We start from the raw sequence: 20,791 nt of genomic DNA, 5'->3' as shown, positions 1-20,791 counted from the left end.
ATTGATTCACTTGCCAGGCTCTCTCATCCCCAACAGAATGCATACTCGCCCTTTTCTCCAAAATCGTTGCATTCACCTTTCTAACCACCCCATCCATAAACAAATTAAACAACCTTGGGGACATCACACACCCCTGCCGCAGACCGACTTTCATTGGGAACTAATCACTCTCCTCTCCTACTCGTACACATGTCTTACACCCTTGATAAAAGCGTCTCGTTACTTCTAGTAGCTTACCTCCCATACCTTGTATTCTTAAGATCTTCCAAGGAGCATCTCTATCATATGCCTTCTCCAGATCCATAAATGCCATATACAAATCAATCTGTTTTTTAAAGTATTTCTCACGTAAATTCTTTAAAGTAACGACCTGGTCCACACATCGTTTACCACTTTTAAGGCGACGCTGCTCCCCAATCTGATGCGTTAGCCTTCTCAATCAATACCCTCCCATATAATTTCCCAGGAATACTCAACAAACTTATGCCTCTGGATGCATCTATAAAGTGCCATGTAGAAACTGTGATAAGTTTTATGTTGGGCAGACTGGTAAGGATCTTTCTGATAGACTTAAGCAACATGAACATAGTATAAGAACAGGACAAGAATCAAGTGCCTTGTTTAATCACGTTAAAAACTACGATCATTGTATTGACTGGAGTAATACCATTTCAGTTATTTACTCTAACTCCAGTAACACGAGAAATATCATTGAATCTTCTATTATTGAATACACAAAGAATTATAACCTTGATATTGGTGAAGGTCTATACAAATTGGATAGCTTTATTGTTAATCAAATTTGTAAACAATTCCCCTTCTTGTCCACATAATAAGTTAATGATACGCACGTTGTCTGTCTTGGACAATCACGTGTTTACCAAATGCCGTCCTAGCTGCGTCTCTTCGTTGTATATCAGCTGACTTATATTTCTTTCTTGTGTCTCCCCTGATAACGTGATTATTACACAAAAGTCCACTTGGGAACTAATCGTGTTTCATTTTTCCCGTGGACTCGTAGGAATATCTTGATCACGCGCAAAATTGTCATCCTTTCCAATATATATATATATATATATATATATATATATATATATATATATATATATATATATATATATATATTTTTTTTTTTTTTTGCTTTGTCGCTGTCTCCCGCGTTTGCGAGGTAGCGCAAGGAAACAGACGAAAGAAATGGCCCAACCCACCCCCATACACATGTATATACATACGTCCACACACGCAAATATACATACCTACACAGCTTTCCATGGTTTACCCCAGACGCTTCACATGCCTTGATTCAATCCACTGACAGCACGTCAACCCCGGTATACCACATCGCTCCAATTCACTCTATTCCTTGCCCTCCTTTCACCCTCCTGCATGTTCAGGCCCCGATCCCACAAAATCTTATTCACTCCATCTTTCCACCTCCAATATGTATATATGTATATATATATACGTTGGTGTTTGCTTTGAAGAATGTATGTGAGAAATACTTAGAAAAGCAAATGGATTTGTATGTAGCATTTATGGATCTGGAGAAGGCATATGATAGAGTTGATAGAGATGCTCTGTGGAAGGTATTAAGAATATATGGTGTGGGAGGCAAGTTGTTAGAAGCAGTGAAAAGTTTTTATCGAGGATGTAAGGCATGTGTACGTGTAGGAAGAGAGGAAAGTGATTGGTTCTCAGTGAATGTAGGTTTGCGGCAGGGGTGTGTGATGTCTCCATGGTTGCTTAATTTGTTTATGGATGGGGTTGTTAGGAAGGTGGATGCAAGAGTTTTAGAAAGAGGGGCAAATATGAAGTCTGTTGGGGATGAGAGAGCTTGAGAAGTGAGTCAGTTGTTGTTCGCTGATGATACAGCGCTGGTGGCTGATTCATGTGAGAAACTGCAGAAGCTGGTGACTGAGTTTGGTAAAGTGTGTGAAAGAAGAAAGTTAAGAGTAAATGTGAATAAGAGCAAGGTTATTAGGTACAGTAGGGTCAAGTCAATTGAGGAGGTAAGTTTGAATGGAGAAAAACTGGAGGAAGTAAAGTGCTTTAGATATCTGGGAGTGGATCTGGCAGCGGATGGAACCATGGAAGCGGAAGTGGATCATAGGGTGGGGGAGGGGGGCGAATATCCTGGGAGCCTTGAAGAATGTGTGGAAGTCGAGAACATTATCACGGAAAGCGAAAATGGGTATGTTTGAAGGAATAGTGGTTCCAACAATGTTGTATGGTTGCGAGGCGTGGGCTATGGATAGAGTTGTGCGCAGGAGGATGGATGTGCTGGAAGTGAGATGTTTGAGGACAATGTGTGGTGTGAGGTGGTTTGATCGAGTAAGTAACGTAAGGGTAAGAGAGATGTGTGGAAATAAAAAGTAGGGTTGAGGGTCAGGTCAATTGGGAGGTAAGTTTGAATGGAGAAAAACTGGAGGAAGTAAAGTGTTTTAGATATCTGGGAGTGGATCTAGCAGCGGATGGAACCATGGAAGCGGAAGTGGATCATAGGGTGGGGGAGGGGGGCGAATATCCTGGGAGCCTTGAAGAATGTGTGGAAGTCGAGAACATTATCACGGAAAGCGAAAATGGGTATGTTTGAAGGAATAGTGGTTCCAACAATGTTGTATGGTTGCGAGGCGTGGGCTATGGATAGAGTTGTGCGCAGGAGGATGGATGTGCTGGGAGTGAGATGTTTGAGGACAATGTGTGGTGTGAGGTGGTTTGATCGAGTAAGTAACGTAAGGGTAAGAGAGATGTGTGGAAATAAAAAGTAGGGTTGAGGGTCAGGTCAATTGGGAGGTAAGTTTGAATGGAGAAAAACTGGAGGAAGTAAAGTGTTTTAGATATCTGGGAGTGGATCTAGCAGCGGATGGAACCATGGAAGCGGAAGTGGATCATAGGGTGGGGAGGGGGCGAAAATCCTGGGAGCCTTGAAGAATGTGTGGAAGTCGAGAACATTATCTCGGAAAGCGAAAATGGGTATGTTTGAAGGAATAGTGGTTCCAACAATGTTGTATGGTTGCGAGGCGTGGGCTATGGATAGAGATGTGCGCAGGAGGATGGATGTGCTGGAAATGAGATGTTTGAGGACAATGTGTGGTGTGAGGTGGTTTGATCGAGTAATTAACGTAAGGGTAAGAGAGATGTGTGGAAATAAAAAGAGCGTGGTTGAGAGAGCAGAAGAGGGTGTTTTGAAATGGTTTGGGCACATGGAGAGCATGAGTGAGGAAAGATTGACCAAGAGGATATAAGTGGAGGGAACGGGGAGAAGTGGGAGACCAAACTGGAGGTGGAAAGATGGAGTGAAAAAGATTTTGAGTGATCGGGGCCTGAACATGCAGGAGGGTGAAAGGAGGGCAAGGAATAGAGTGAATTGGATCGATGTGGTATACCGGGGTTGACATGCTGTCAGTGGATTGAATCAGGGCATGTGAAGCGTCTGGGGTAAACCATAGAAAGCTGTGTAGGTATGTATATTTGCGTGTGTGGACCTATGTATATACATGTGTATGGGGGTGGGTTGGGCCATTTCTTTCGTCTGTTTTCTTGCGCTACCTCGCAAACGCGGGAGACAGCGACAAAGCAAAAAAAAAAAAAAAGAAAAGAAAACAAATATATTTGAAGTACACTTTTACTACTGAGCGCGCGTCCGAGATTTCGACATCAAGGGTAGACATTCAGGTGTTCCTGTGGACTATCTATGAGCCAAAAGGTGTCTTCCTATCGTTAGCTGCCACTGACGGCTCTATGTCCTTATACCCATACACTGTGAACCAGTTAGTACAGGACAGCCCAGCAACAATCATGCTCCAGGGAGGTTGCAAATCTCGGGTATCTTATTAATGTCTATATATCAGAATATGTAATATTTATGTGTAATAATCATCATTTGAGGCTAAGCTGCAACATTTTGTCTTGGCCTTCAGAATACAAGAGCCTACCCTCTCAAGTGGCCTGGCGAGCCTTCCCTGCAAATGGCCCTCTCCACTACATTACAAGGTTTGGGGATGCAGGATCTTTGCCAGCAGCCAGCCTCTTTGAGTGGGAAGAGGTGTGCGAGAGGTACGGCGCCCGGGTGCTTTCGCTCTCGAGCATTGACGCCATGAATCAGTACGCTGACTACCTGCCAGATCTTCCAAACTATAAGGTAATATAAGCCTCGGAACATTGTCTGAAAGAGGCATCGTGCGTTAGTGACCAACTTCTCAGACTGACGCGGCCGCTGTAGCTGGCAGCTTTCTAGTGTGGGGATGGTATGCTCTTGACGAAGAATGAGGAGTACCATCTGTAATCATTTGACTCCTGGGAAAGGGTTCATAGCAGGAACGACTGCCTCCAGTTGCTCAACCATTTTCTTTTTATTTTCTCTTTCCATTTTTTCCCTTCATACAGTCAACGCATCAAGCTCTCACCTACAGAGGACGTGGAGAGAGAGAGCAATAGCATATGATACTGCAAATTTTGGCCCAGTTGCTGCGTTCATCAGTTGTACTGTCACTGTACACCCGCGCTGTAAGACAGATCACCATCCCTGTACACCTCAGTCACTTGAGTAACATTTGCAGCCCCGTCCATGGAACACACGAGTGCAGCCCCGTCCATTGAACACACGAGGAACACTGAATTTGCAACATAACAAAATTTCCTCCCCTGACTTCCTCTTAGACCACTAAAAAAGAACTCTTGCACCTCAATAAATACTCGATCGACTGTTAACCCTTGAAATACGAGAGTGCGACCCCTGAGTATACTGACGTGACCTTTGGCCTGGCCTGTAAGGGTCAAGGTGGCAATATTGCCTTACCTGTGATACAAATCACCAAAGCTCCTCGTTTCACTGTAATGGGTGTTACATAACCTGCTTCATGGTAAAGATAAGACGTACCTCATGTAATGAACGAGATGGAACAGCATCTTTCGTCGAGGAAAGTTGCTAGTTAGTTCTAAAAACTACATCTCAACCGTCCTAGGAAACCAAATTGTAGGTAATTAAGGGTAATCTTTATGAATGCAAATATGCAGAGCGATTGTTCATTTGTTCTGACTTATGTTCACGGAGTCTTGTCAGGGTCTCTGCAATATTTCTTACCATGTTCACCAGAGGCATTAACACGGTATCAGTGGGGTACCTGATCATTATTCTGAACCTGTGTAAAAAATAACTCATGCCATTTTCTTTTCCCCTCTCAGATAATGTGGATCGGCAACCTAAAGGACCCTACGCTTGGAATAACCGTTACGGCCTATGGCTCAGAGTGAGTGGTCCCTTCTCTTTTCTTTTTTCATTAAAAATGCTTCATGCATAGACGTAAGTCCTGCTCTAGGCAAGGCCTTGTGTGAGAATGAGGAGGATGAAGGAATATTTTAAGGAAAAGAATTTGAAGTGAGGAAGTAAAGAAAAGAAAAAAAAACGAAATGAGATGGATATATATTATCCATATCTATATATCTACATCTATCTGTCTTTCTATCTATCTACCTCCTCTCTCTTCACCAAACCACTCTCACTCTCAATGCTTCTCTCATTTTATATACCAGGCCCGACGAAAAACACCCAACATCTGCCACCCTAATCATCAAACACATTCAACAGTCTTACAAAATACTTACGCCATCTCCTCTTCACGTGATTACTACCTGTTACCACTTCCTCATTTGTCCCCTTCATCGATGTTCCCATACGTTCTCTTGATTTTTTGCACACCATCAACCTCCTTCCAAAACATTCTATTCCTCCCCGAAATTTACCGATACTCCCTCGCCCCAACTCTCATTTGCCCCCTTTTCAACCCCTGCATCTTCCTCTTAACCTCCTGCCGCTTTCTCTTACTCATCTCCCAGTCATTTGGACTCCTTTCCTGCAAGTACCGCACAAATAGGCATATCTCTTTACTTTCTCACCAGCTACTTTATTTCGTCTTTCCTCTACTCCCCTTTCTCACCTGCTCACCTCCCACCTTATGCATGCCAAACGCCTCTTGCACACACCAGCACTGCTTCCCAATACCTCCTATTCCTTACACATTCCCCTCACTTTGTTTAGTCTCTCCTGTTGCCATTCTACACTCAGTTTCTCCCACACAGCTTCCCAGGTCAATCCCCGCCACGCGACCCTCTTAATCACTTTCCCTTACAACGGTTACGGATAGACAAACAAAGTACTGGCACCTGATGAGGTGGACTGTCTCCACGAAACATATATATATATATATATATATATATATATATATATATATATATATATATATATATATATATATATATATATATATATATATATAACAAGTAGTGGTGATGTGAGAAGGAGATGGAATGAGTATTTTGAAGGTTTGTTGAATGTGTCTGATGACAGAGTGGCAGATATAGGGTGTTTTGGTCGAGGTGGTGTGCAAAGTGAGAGGGTTAGGGAAAATGATTTGGTAAACAGAGAAGAGGTAGTAAAAGCTTTGCGGAAGATGAAAGCCGGCAAGGCAGCAGGTTTGGATGGTATTGCAGTGGAATTTATTAAAAAAGGGGGTGACTGTATTGTTGACTGGTTGGTAAGGTTATTTAATGTATGTATGACTCATGGTGAGGTGCCTGAGGATTGGCGGAATGCGTGCATAGTGCCATTGTACAAAGGCAAAGGGGATAAGAGTGAGTGCTCAAATTACAGAGGTATAAGTTTGTTGAGTATTCCTGGTAAATTATATGGGAGGGTATTGATTGAGAGGGTGAAGGCATGTACAGAGCATCAGATTGGGGAAGAGCAGTGCGGTTTCAGAAGTGGTAGAGGATGTGTGGATCAGGTGTTTGCTTTGAAGAATGTATGTGAGAAATACTTAGAAAAGCAAATGGATTTGTATGTAGCATTTATGGATCTGGAGAAGGCATATGATAGAGTTGATAGAGATGCTCTGTGGAAGGTATTAAGAATATATGGTGTGGGAGGCAAGTTGTTAGAAGCAGTGAAAAGTTTTTATCGAGGATGTAAGGCATGTGTACGTGTAGGAAGAGAGGAAAGTGATTGGTTCTCAGTGAATGTAGGTTTGCGGCAGGGGTGTGTGATGTCTCCATGGTTGTTTAATTTGTTTATGGATGGGGTTGTTAGGGAGGTGAATGCAAGAGTCCTGGAAAGAGGGGCAAGTATGAAGTCTGTTGGGGATGAGAGAGCCTGGGAAGTGAGTCAGTTGTTGTTCGCTGATGATACAGCGCTGGTGGCTGATTCATGTGAGAAACTGCAGAAGCTGGTGACTGAGTTTGGTAAAGTGTGTGGAAGAAGAAAGTTAAGAGTAAATGTGAATAAGAGCAAGGTTATTAGGTACAGTAGGGTTGAGGGTCAAGTCAATTGGGAGGTAAGTTTGAATGGAGAAAAACTGGAGGAAGTGAAGTGTTTTAGATATCTGGGAGTGGATCTGTCAGCGGATGGAACCATGGAAGCGGAAGTGGATCATAGGGTGGGGGCGAAAATTTTGGGAGCCTTGAAAAATGTGTGGAAGTCGAGAACATTATCTCGGAAAGCAAAAATGGGTATGTTTGAAGGAATAGTGGTTCCAACAATGTTGTATGGTTGCGAGGCGTGGGCTATGGATAGAGTTGTGCGCAGGATGATGGATGTGCTGGAAATGAGATGTTTGAGGACAATGTGTGGTGTGAGGTGGTTTGATCGAGTAAGTAACGTAAGGGTAAGAGAGATGTGTGGAAATAAAAAGAGCGTGGTTGAGAGAGCAGAAGAGGGTGTTTTGAAATGGTTTGGGCACATGGAGAGAATGAGTGAGGAAAGATTGACCAAGAGGATATATGTGTCGGAGGTGGAGGGAACGAGGAGAAGAGGGAGACCAAATTGGAGGTGGAAAGATGGAGTGAAAAGGATTTTGTGTGATCGGGGCCTGAACATGCAGGAGGGTGTAAGGAGGGCAAGGAATAGAGTGAATTGGAGCGATGTGGTATACAGGGGTTGACGTGCTGTCAGTGGAGTGAATCAAGGCATGTGAGGCGTCTGGGGTGGACCATGGAAAGCTGTGTAGGTATGTATACACGTGTGTGGACATGTGTATGTACATGTGTATGGGGGGGGGGGTTGGGCCATTTCTTTCGTCTGTTTCCTTGCGCTACCTCGCAGACGCGGGAGACAGCGACAAAGTATAAAAAAAAAAAAAAAAAAAAAAAAAAAATATATATATATATATAAATGAGAGTTGGGGTGAGAGAGTATCATTAAATTTTAGGGAGAATAAAAAGATGTTCTGGAAGGAGGTAAATAAAGTGCGTAAGACAAGGGAGCAAATGGGAACTTCAGTGAAGGGCGCAAATGGGGAGGTGATAACAAGTAGTGGTGATGTGAGGAGATGGAGTGAGTATTTTGAAGGTTTGTTGAATGTGTTTGATGATAGAGTGGCAGATATAGGGTGTTTTGGTCGAGGTGGTGTGCAAAGTGAGAGGGGTTAGGGAAAATGATTTGGTAAACAGAGAAGAGGTAGTAAAAGCTTTGCGGAAGATGAAAGCCGGCAAGGCAGCAGGTTTGGATGGTATTGCAGTGGAATTTATTAAAAAAGGGGGTGACTGTATTGTTGACTGGTTGGTAAGGTTATTTAATGTATGTATGACTCATGGTGAGGTGCCTGAGGATTGGCGGAATGCGTGCATAGTGCCATTGTACAAAGGCAAAGGGGATAAGAGTGAGTGCTCAAATTACAGAGGTATAAGTTTGTTGAGTATTCCTGGTAAATCATATGGGAGGATATTGATTGAGAGGGTGAAGGCAGGTACAGAGCATCAGATTGGGGAAGAGCAGTGTGGTTTCAGAAGTGGTAGAGGATGTGTGGATCAGGTGTTTGCTTTGAAGAATGTATGTGAGAAATACTTAGAAAAGCAAATGGATTTGTATGTAGCATTTATGGATCTGGAGAAGGCATATGATAGAGTTGATAGAGATGCTCTGTGGAAGGTATTAAGAATATATGGTGTGGGAGGCAAGTTGTTAGAAGCAGTGAAAAGTTTTTATCGAGGATGTAAGGCATGTGTACGTGTAGGGAGAGAGGAAAGTGATTGGTTCTCAGTGAATGTAGGTTTGCGGCAGGGGTGTGTGATGTCTCCATGGTTGTTTAATTTGTTTATTGATGGGGTTGTTAGGGAGGTGAATGCAAGAGTTTTGGAAAAAGGGGCAAGTATGAAGTCTGTTGGGGATGAGAGAGCTTGGGAAGTGAGTCAGTTGTTGTTCGCTGATGATACAGCGCTGGTGGCTGATTCATGTGAGAAACTGCAGAAGCTGGTGACTGAGTTTGGTAAAGTGTGTGAAAGAAGAAAGTTAAGAGTAAATGTGAATAAGAGCAAGGTTATTAGGTACAGTAGGGTTGAGGGTCAAGTCAATTGGGAGGTGAGTTTGAATGGAGAAAAACTGGAGGAAGTGAAGTGTTTTAGATATCTGGGAGTGGATCTGGCAGCGGATGGAACCATGGAAGCGGAAGTGGATCATAGGGTGGGGGAGGGGGCGAAAATTCTGGGAGCCTTGAAGAATGTGTGGAAGTCGAGAACATTATCTCGGAAAGCAAAAATGGGTATGTTTGAAGGAATAGTGGTTCCAACAATGTTGTATGGTTGCGAGGCGTGGGCTATAGATAGAGTTGTGCGCAGGAGGATGGATGTGCTGGAAATGAGATGTTTGAGGACAATATGTGGTGTGAGGTGGTTTGATCGAGTGTAACGTATGGGTAAGAGAGATGTGTGGAAATAAGAAGAGCGTGGTTGAGAGAGCAGAAGAGGGTGTTTTGAAATGGTTCGGGCACATGGAGAGAATGAGTGAGGAAAGATTGACCAAGAGAATATATGTGTCGGAGGTGGAGGGAACGAGGAGAAGAGGGAGACCAAATTGGAGGTGGAAAGATGGAGTGAAAAAGATTTTGTGTGATCAGGGCCTGAACATGCAGGAGGGTGAAAGGAGGGCAAGGAATAGAGTGAATTGGAGCGATGTGGTATACCGGGGTTGACGTGCTGTCAGTGGATTGAATCAGGGCATGTGAAGCGTCTGGGGTAAACCATGGAAAGCTGTGTAGGTATGTATATTTGCGTGTGTGGACGTATGTATATACACGTGTATGGGGGTGGGTTGGGCCATTTCTTTCGTCTGTTTCCTTGCGCTACCTCGCAAACGCGGGACACAGCGACAAAGCAAAATAAAAAAAAGATATATATATATATATATATATATATATATATATATATATATATATATATATATAAAGTTTGTTGAGTATTCCTGGTAAATTATATGGGAGGGTATTGATTGAGAGGGTGAAGGCATGCACAGAGCATCAGATTGGGAAGAACAGTGTGGTTTCAGAAGTGGTAGAGGATGTGTGGATCAGGTGTTTGCTCTGAAGAATGTATGTGAGAAATACTTAGAAAAGCAAATGGATTTGTATGTAGCATTTATGGATCTGAAGAAGGCATATGACAGAGTTGACAGAAATGCTCTGTGGAAGGTATTAAGAATATATGGTGTGGGAGGCAAGTTGTTAGAAGCAGTGAAAAGTTTTTATCGAGGATGTAAGGCATGTGTACGTGTAGGAAGAGAGGAAAGTGATTGGTTCTCAGTGAATGTAGGTTTGCGGCAGGGGTGTGTGACGTCTCCATTGTTGTTTAATTTGTTTATGGATGGGGTTGTTAGGGAGGTGAATGCAAGAGTTTTGGAAAGAAGGGCAAGTATGAAGTCTGTTGTGGATGAGAGAGCTCGGGAAGTGAGTCAGTTGTTCGCTGATGATACCGCGCTGGTGGCTGATTCCTGAGAAACTGCAGAAGCTGGTGACTGAGTTTGGTAAAGTGTGTGAAAGAAGAAAGTTAAGAGTAAATGTGAATAAGAGCAAGGTTCTTAGGTACAGTAGGGTTGAGGGTCAAGTCAATTGTGAGGTAAGTTTGAATGGAGAAAAACTGGAGGAAGTAAAGTGTTTTAGATATCTGGGAGTGGATCTGGCAGCGGATGGAACCATGGAAGCGGAAGTGAATCGTAGGGTGGGGGAGGGGGCGAAAATCCTGGGAGCCTTGAAGTGTGGAAGTCGAGAACGTTATCTCGGAAAGCAAAAATGGGTATGTTTGAAGGAATAGTGGTTCCAACAATGTTGTATGGTTGCGAGGCGTGGGCTATGGATAGAGTTGTGCGCAGGAGGGTGGATGTGCTGGAAATGAGATGTTTGAGGACAATGTGTGGTGTGAGGTGGTTTGATCGAGTAAGTAATGTAAGGGTAAGAGAGATGTGTGGAAGTAAAAAGAGCGTGGTTGAGAGAGCAGAAGAGGGTGTTTTGAAATGGTTTGGGCACATGGAGAGAATGAGTGGGGAAAGATTGACCAAGAGGATATATGTGTCGGAGGTGGTGGGAACGAGTAGAAGTGGGAGACCAAATTGGAGGTGGAAAGATGGAGTGAAAAAGATTTTGAGTGATCGGGGCCTGAACATGCAGGAGGGTGAAAGGCGGGCGGGGAATAGAGTGAATTGGATCGATGTGGTATACCAGCGTTGACGTGCTGTCAGTGGATTGAATCAGGGCATGTGAAGCGTCTGGGGTGAACCATGGAAAGCTGTGTAGGTGTGTATATTTGCGTGTGTGGACGTATGTATATACATGTGTATGGGGGTGGGTTGGGCCATTTCTTTCGTCTGTTTCCTTGCGCTACCTCGCAAACGCGGGAGACAGCGACAAAAATATATATATATATATATATATATATATATATATATATATATATATATATATATATATATATATATATATATATATATATATATATATATACAAAGTGTTAGTGAAAAAGCCTTGATTAAGGCATACAGGTGCCAGTGCTGTCTCAGCTAACATACAAAAATGAAAAATTGATGACGCATGTTACTTTCTCGCTAGCATGTACTACGTGTCTAGTGGAGGGTGGCAGATGTCCACCAAAACATCTGTAACTTGAAATTTTTTTTTATACCATTCCTTTAATATATACAGTTCTTGTCGAATATATCCTGCGTCCCTGGTACGCGTGTCGTCGTTCTATAAATATTCTGTCTTAGCCATGATGACTCCGCCTCATTGACAATGCAAAGCCTGGTCCATGTACACAGTGAGGGTGTGTATGGTCTTACAGTCATCCTAAACCTTGATGAAGGTGTAACTGTTTGACGCGTGATGTATGTAGCTGACGGCCTTAATGACCCTGGCAGTTGATAGGCTTTTGAAGCCCAACCACCCAGCCCACCAACAAGCCAGGCAACCACCCAGCCCACCAACAAGCCAGGCAACCACCCAGCCCACCAACAAGCCAGGCAACCAACCAACCAGCCATGCAACCAGCCAGCCAGCCAGGCAACCAACCAACCAACCAAGACAACCAACGATCCAACCAACCAGCCAGGCAACCAGCCAACCAACCAAGACAACCAACCATCCAACCAACCAGCCAGGCAACCAGCCAACCAACCAAGACAACCAACCATCCAACCAACCAGCCAGGCAACCAGCCAACCAACCAGCCCACCAATCAAGATAACCAACCAACCAACCACCCAGGCAACCAACCAGCCATCCAGCCAACCAACCACCCAGGCAACCAACCAGCCAACCAACCCACCAAATACCAATTAAAGATTACTGATAGATATATCGGAGTTTTGTGTTTGGTCTTTGATGCTGGAATGGTGGTGTGTAAACATTAAGTGACAGGAAAAATCGAGTGTGACGTTAAGTGATCAGTTTCTCGTCATTAATTGCAAAGTGGATTCCAGGTCGTCATGCGATTTTTCATGCTGTTACCCCAATCACAGCTAACTCGGATCAGGGTGTTAACAGAGCTGACCAATGAAAGAGGGAAAGACGAAAAAAGGAAGATATCACGGCGTCCCTTCCGCGAAGAGGAGGTAAAGTAAAGGTCAATCCTCGTGCGGTTAGTCTCCACACGGAAACTGTAGGAAGCAGCTAACAAAACATGTACCTCGGGTCCAAGACTCAATGACAGGGACACATGCACACAGTCCACGAAATTCAGTGGCTGAAATGATATCTGTAGGAGTAGGGGAGGGCAGAAATATCAACCGTGGATAGAAAAAGAAAAAAATGATGGTTGAAGGATGGTGATATCAACCCGGAGTTATTGAGAAGGGCGTTTGATTCCACTCTGGTTAAGTGAGAGGTTGACGAAAAGCTACTACCCCACATATGTGAGAGCTACCCATACTGAGACAGAGATGTAGAAGAGCTAAGGTGAATTATTATCACCCTTGCAAGTTAGGGCTCCCCGCCATCACTTCCTTCCTTCATACAGCACGAGCATCACTGATGTCTCTCTCATTTAAACCTTTCAGGATTAACGTCGGAGCTTGGGGAAACAACGAGTGGTACATCACTAGCAAGAGTAAACACAGGCTCGTGAGGAGACGCACTCTACCAGAGTAGAGTCTGTCACAGGTGACCTGGCTCATCAAGGTGACTGTCTTTATCGAGGTGAGTGACATTGATATATGAAGGTTTCCTGGGTGAGGAGTAACACGTCGTTTGTTGACGTGGAGCATGGATAACCTAGGCTATTGAGATGAGTCGTGTGTGACCTAGGGGGAATTCGGGAGAAAATGAGTCACTTGTGAACTAATAAGACACAGTTTGTCAATGTGTGGCCTAGATTTCTCGTGAGCCTTGAGATACCTTTTCCCTGATGGGTCATGAATAACATGAATGACGTGGGCACTGATGGGTCATGAGTAGCCCAGTCACTAGTGGGTTATGCCATAACTTGACCACTGGTGGGGTCATGAGTGACCTGGTTGTTTGTGAGTGACAAGTGAATCAGTAGGAGTCTGGTTCTCTAAAGTGGGTCTTGGGCAATGGGCGAGTCTGGTACTTGGTGAGTCATGAGTGACCTGTGCCTCTTAATGAGCCAGAGATGACCTAGTCATTGGCGGTCCATGAATGCCTAGCGGAGATGGAGAGCCCAAGAGTAGGTCCTGGTTTCATCATGTCACAAGGAGGCTTTGGTGACCAGCGGATCACTGCATGACCTGGGTAATGAGGGATGTGGGTCAGCTACAGATCAAGAATAACCTGAGAAAAGTGCAGATGACCATCTCTCTCTCTCTCTCTCTCTCTCTCTCTCTCTCTCTCTCTCTCTCTCTCTCTCTCTCTCTCTCTCTCTTAAAGTCTGTTCTAAGTCATGCAGTCTCGATGATGGGTAACTAGGGAGTTCACAGGCTAAGAATTTTTTTTTTTACCATTTTTTGCGGATGGGGTCACGACCAACCCAGTTCACGAATCCTCTGACATGGTGAACTACGGGAGGACAGCGTGTCCCCCCTAAAAGGACGGTCGCGATCACGAATGACTCGTTCGTATCAGATATTAGTTAGGTCGGCCCAGACTTCACGAACACACCCTCTGGGTGCTCTCCATCACTTTAAATTGAGCATTTTCGAATAGCTTGGCATTTGTGGGCTCAATTTAGCTCCTTATCGTAAATAAATGTGACAGAGCATTTGAAAAGTAATAACGCGCATAATCTCAGACTGGAAATTTTTCCCAGATACTGATTTTTTCAGAAGAAAATCGAGAGAAAAAGATTTATGGCAAAGAAATATTATGGTTAATATTCACCTCTCTGCAGTGAATTACAGTTATGGCAAAGAAATATTATGGTTAATATTCACCTCTCTGCAGTGAATTACAGTTAAACTCTGAAGGACTATCTTCAAGACTGAAATATTGAGTTACAGATATCACGCAAGTATCAAAGAAAATATGAGATCAAATATTCAAAGATGATTGATAAAATTCAAAATCTTCTAATAGGAAATTGGAATTGTACCTGGATACAAAAATGCGTAAGGATATGAAGTTTTTTAATCACGTCTGATAAAAAAAAAAGAGAATCAAATACTAAACAATCGAGTTCTCCTTATTTGAATATGAAAAAGGAAAAATATATATTCCGTATATACTATCTCTTTCGTGCGAGCACGATATCATAAGACAGGTAACCAGAGGATGATATAACTTTTGAGCTAAATGTAGCTTAAACTTTCAGGAAATATCTACAAAATACTTTCATCAAAATTTTTGAAACACGCCTTTGTACTATATTTGAAACACGCCGACGCACCAGATTTGAAACACGCCGTCGTACCAGATTTGAAACACGCCGTCGTACCAGAGAGAGAAAAAAAATCTAAAGTACACGACACGAATGGAAATAGAAGCTTAACATTGGACTTTTGTCACGAGCGAAATACATGCGTAAATAGATAAGAATTTCATCTGATAATCGAAAATGGGAAACAAGACAAAGAAGTCCTTACTCATCTGAGGCTGGAACTTGCGAAAAAAGTTTTGTTTTTGTTTCAAGATGAGTTCCCTCTCACTCACAGGGTTAGAAGCGTCGTAAATATACGGTTCTTGCAATGGTATATTAAGTGACCCTGCACCACAAATACGTACTCTTATTTTCTTACCTATTTTGATTATCGACGAGATGGTGCTGGTCCCTCTTCCCCCTCTCTGTTCTCCCAGATATCAAATTGGCCTTCAGTAGTTCACTCTGTACCTTGTGCCATAGGTAGCCTTCCTCGGAAATTCTAAACTTCCTATTGGTTGGCGAACATCAGATGAGAGAGATACGTGTGTGGAAAGTAACCATTAGGGGAAGCAGCCTGTTATCCGCGCACACACCCGACCCTTTGAAAGACTCGTTGTACACTGAAGAACGGAGGTACTGGGGGACTAAACGCACCCCACCATCCCCTCAATCCCCTCCATAGGGACGCTCTGCTGTTGCCATTTCACGCATTTTCTTTTTTTTTTTTTGAAGTTTGCTCGAGGTAACGTCCGGTTGAAAGCCGCGGTCCCCACTCCAAATCAAGCGGAGTAGGGACTCTCTGTGTTAATCTTTATGAAATGATACACGAGACTGAGATTAAAGTTATGTGACGGCATATCCATGTATTACCATCAACGTCAAATACGTTACGATATTTGAATGCTGTTAAGCAGTACGCTCTAGCAGAGCAGTGGTAATCGTGATAATATACCTACAGAAAGATTGACAAGCTCATGCCATTAAATGTTACTCGCAATAACGAAATAAATGGGTTATCTTAATACTCTTTGGTTTGTGGTTCTATCTGTGAATTCAGAACAAAGACGAGTCGATCATTGGTCGTCGCTGTCAAGTAACAAGACTACCGCAGCTCAAGCTGTGGCCAGCTCAAGCTTAACTACGCCAAGTGTGTATAACTACGCCAAGTGTCTCTGGACCAGGAATCCTTATAACATTGGCTTACCACGTACCCGTTGCGCAAACCATATGATAATAATTTCATGAATCGTAGACTGGAAATCTATATTGCAATAATGTAGTCCGCAGTCAACCTAGATGTTTATCCTACACTGGAGGTTGGTCCATAAATTTGTTAGTACCTGGTTTCGCGTAAGGTATATATATATATAAATATATATTTTTTTTTTTTTTTTTATACTTTGTCGCTGTCTCCCGCGTTTGCGGGGTAGCGCAAGGAAACAGACGAAAGAAATGCCCCCCCCCCCCATACACATGTACATACACACGTCCACACACGCAAATATACATACCTACACAGCTTTCCATGGTTTACCCCAGACGCTTCACATGCCTTGATTCAATCCACTGACAGCACGTCAACCCCTGTATACCACATCGCTCCAATTCACTCTATTCCTTGCCCTCCTTTCACCCTCCTGCATGTTCAGGCCCCGATCACACAAAATCTTTTTCACTCCATCTTTCCACCTCCAATTTGGTCTCCCTCTTCTCCTCGTTCCCTCCACCTCCGACACATATATCCTCTTGGTCAATCTTTCCTCACTCATTCTCTCCATGTGCCCAAACCATTTCAAAACACCCTCTTCTGCTCTCTCAACCACGCTCTTTTTATTTCCACACATCTCTCTTACCCTTACGTTACTTACTCGATCAAACCACCTCACACCACACATATATATATATATATATATATATATATATATATATATATATATATATATATATATATATATATATATATATATATATATATATATATATATATATATATATATATATATATATATATATATATATACATATATATATGTATATGTATATATATATATATATATATATATATATATATATATATATATATATATATATATATATATATATATATATATATATACATATTTCTATATTTATTTTGCTTTGTCGCTGTCTCCCGCGTTTGCGAGGTAGCGCAAGGAAACAGACGAAAGAAATGGCCCAACCCTCCCCCATACACATGTATATACACACACGTCCACACACGCAAATATACATACCTATACATCTCAATGTACACATATATATATATATACACACACAGACACATACATATATACCCATGCACACAATTCACACTCTGCCTTTATTCATTCCCATCGCCACCTCGCCACACATGGAATAACATCCCCCTCCCTCCTCATGTGTGCGGGGTAGCGCTAGGAAAGGACAACAAAGGCCTCATTCGTTCACACTCAGTCTCTAGCTGTCATGCAATAATGCCCGAAACCACAGCTCCTTTTCCACATCCAGGCCCCACACAGCTTTCCATGGTTTACCCCAGACGCTTCACATGCCCTGATTCAACCCACTGACAGCACGTCAACCCCGGTATACCACATCGATCCAATTCACTCTATTCCTTGCCCGCCTTTCACCCTCCTGCATGTTCAGGCCCCGATCACTCAAAATTTTTTTTACTCCATCTTTCCATCTCCAATTTGGTCTCTCACTTCTCCTCGTTCCCTCCACCTCCGACACATATATCCTCTTGGTCAATCTTTCCTCACTCATTCTCTCCATGTGCCCAAACCATTTCAAAACACCCTCTTCTGCTCTCTCAACCACGCTCTTTTTATTTCCACAAATCTCTCTTACCTTACATTACTTACTCGATCAAACCACCTCACACCACACATTGTCCTCAAACATCTCATTTCCAGCACATCCACCCTCCTGCGCACAACTCTATCCATAGCCCACGCCTCGCAACCATACAACATTGTTGGAACCACTATTCCTTCAAACATACCCATTTTTGCTTTCCGAGATAATGTTCTCGACTTCCACACATTTTTCAAGGCTCCCAGGATTTTCGCCCCCTCCCCCACCCTATGATTCACTTCCGCTTCCATGGTTCCATCCGCTGCAGTTTCTCTCATGAATCAACCACCAGCGCTGTATCATCAGCGAACAACAACTGACTCTCTCATCCACAACAGACTTCATTTTTCGCTCTCTTTCCAAAACTCTTGCATTCACCTCCCTAACAACCCCATCCATAAACAAATTAAACAACCATGGAGACATCACACACCCCTGCCGCAAACCTACATTCACTGAGAACCAATCACTTTCCTCTCTTCCTACACGTACACATGCCTTACATCCTCGATAAAAACTTTTCACTGCTTCTAACAACTTGCCTCCCACACCATATATTCTTAATACCTTCCACAGAGCATCTCTATGAACTCTATCATATGCCTTCTCCAGATCCATAAATGCTACATACAAATCCATTTGCTTTTCTAAGTATTTCTCACATACATTCTTCAAAGCAAACACCTGATCCACACATCCTCTACCATTTCTGAAACCACACTGCTCTTCCCCAATCTGACGCTCTGTACATGCCTTCACCCTCTCAATCAATTCCCTCCCATATAATTTACCAGGAATACTCAACAAACTTATACCTCTGTAATTTGAGCACTCACGCTTATCCCCTTTGCCTTTGTACAATGGCACTATGCACGCATTCCGCCAATCCTCAGGCACCTCACCATGAGTCATACATACATTAAATAACCTTACCAACCAGTCAACAATACAGTCACCCCCTTTTTTAATAGATTCCACTGCAATACCATCCAAACCTGCCGCCTTGCCGGCTTTCATCTAACGCAACGCTTTTACTACCTCTTCTCTGTTTACCAAATCATTTTCCCTAACCCTCTCACTTTGCACACCACCTCGACCAAAACACCCTATATCTGCCACTCCATCATCAAACACACTCAACAAACCTTTAAAATACTCACTCCATCTCCTTCTCACATCACCGCTACTTGTTATCACCTCCCCATTAGCGCCCTTCACTGAAGTTCCCATTTACTCCCTTGTCTTACGCACTTTATTTACCTCCTTCCAGAACATCTTTTTATTCTCCCTAAGATTTAATGATACTCTCTCACCCCAACTCTCATTTGCCCTCTTTTTCACCTCTTGCACCTTTCTCTTGACCTCCTGTCTCTTTCTTCTATACATCTCCCACTCAATTGCATTTTTTCCCTGCAAAAATCGTTCAAATGCCTCTCTCTTCTCTTTCACTAATACTCTTACTTCTTCATCCCACCACTCACTACCCTTTCTAATCAACCCACCTCCCACGCTTCTCATGCCACAAGCATCTTTTGCGCAATCCATCACTGATTCCCTAAATACATCCCATTCCTCCCTCACTCCCCTTACTTCCATTGTTCTCACCTTTTTCCATTCTGTACTCAGTCTCTCCTGGTACTTCCTCACACAAGTCTCCTTCCCAAGCTCACTTACTCTCACCACCCTCTTCACCCCAACATTCACTCTTCTTTTCTGAAAACCCATACAAATCTTCACCTTAGCCTCCACAAGATAATGATCAGACATCCCTCCAGTTGCACCTCTCAGCACATTAACATTCAAAAGTCTCTCTTTCGCGCGCCTGTCAATTAACACGGAATCCAATAACGCTCTCTGGCCATCTCTCCTACTTACATACGTATACTTATGTATATCTCGCTTTTTAAACCAGGTATTCCCAATCACCAGTCCTTTTTCAGCACATAAATCTACATGCTCTTCACCATTTCCATTTACAACACTGAACACCCCATGTATACCAATTATTCCCTCAACTGCCACATCACTCACCTTTGCATTCAAATCACCCATCACTATAACCCGGTCCTGTGCATCAAAACCACTAACACACTCATTCAGCTGCTCCCAAAACACTTGCCTCTCATGATCTTTCTTCTCATGCCCAGGTGCATATGCACCAATAATCACCCATCTCTCTCCATCACCTTTCATTTTTACCCATATTAATCGAGAATTTACTTTCTTACATTCTATCACATACTCCCACAACTCCTGTTTCAGGAGTAGTGCTACTCCTTCCCTTTCTCTTGTCCTCTCACTAACCCCTGACTTTACTCCCAAGACATTCCCAAACCACTCTTCCCCTTTACCCTTGAGGTTCGTTTCACTCAGAGCCAAAACATCCAGGTTCCTTTCCTCAAACATACTACCTATCTCTCCCTTTTTCACATCTTGGTTACATCCACACACATTTAGACACCCCAATCTGAGTCTACGAGGAGGATGAGCACTCCCCGCGTGACTCCTGTTTCCCATTTTTAGAAACTTGAAATACAAGGAGGGGAGGATTTCTGGCCCCCCGCTCCCGTCCCCTCTAGTCGCCTTCTACGACACGTGAGGAATATATATATATTATCCCTGGGGATAGGGGAGAAAGAATTCTTCCCACGTATTCCCTGCGTGTCGTAGAAGGCGACTAAAAGGGGAGGGAGCGGGGGGCTGGAAATCCTCCCCTCTCGTTTTTTTTTTTTTTCAAAAATGAAGGAACAGAGAAGGGGGCCAGGTGAGGGTATTCCCTCAAAGGCCCAGTCCTCTGTTCTTAACGCTACCTCGCTAATGCGGGAAATGGCGAATAGTTTGAAAGAAAAAGAAATATATATATATA

The 20,791-nt window shown here is 43.2% G+C and overlaps 1 protein-coding gene across 1 annotated transcript in view; it reads left to right on the top strand.

Annotated features, from left to right (window-relative positions):
- The window catches only part of LOC139757108 (uncharacterized), a 120,910-nt gene that overhangs the window by 80,140 nt on the left and 19,979 nt on the right, over window positions 1-20,791 (top strand). Inside the window, exons 20-22 of the mRNA XM_071677201.1 lie at window positions 3,921-4,141; window positions 5,185-5,249; window positions 13,310-13,448. Coding sequence (XP_071533302.1) covers window positions 3,921-4,141; window positions 5,185-5,249; window positions 13,310-13,400 — 377 coding nt within the window. The 3' untranslated portion in view covers window positions 13,401-13,448. The remainder of the gene's footprint in view (window positions 1-3,920; window positions 4,142-5,184; window positions 5,250-13,309; window positions 13,449-20,791) is intronic.

This window comes from Panulirus ornatus, chromosome 24, assembly GCF_036320965.1.
Source record: "Panulirus ornatus isolate Po-2019 chromosome 24, ASM3632096v1, whole genome shotgun sequence".
Taxonomy (NCBI): Eukaryota; Metazoa; Arthropoda; class Malacostraca; order Decapoda; family Palinuridae; genus Panulirus; species Panulirus ornatus.
Note: the sequence above shows the minus strand (reverse complement) of the source record. Positions and strands in the feature narration are given on the sequence as shown.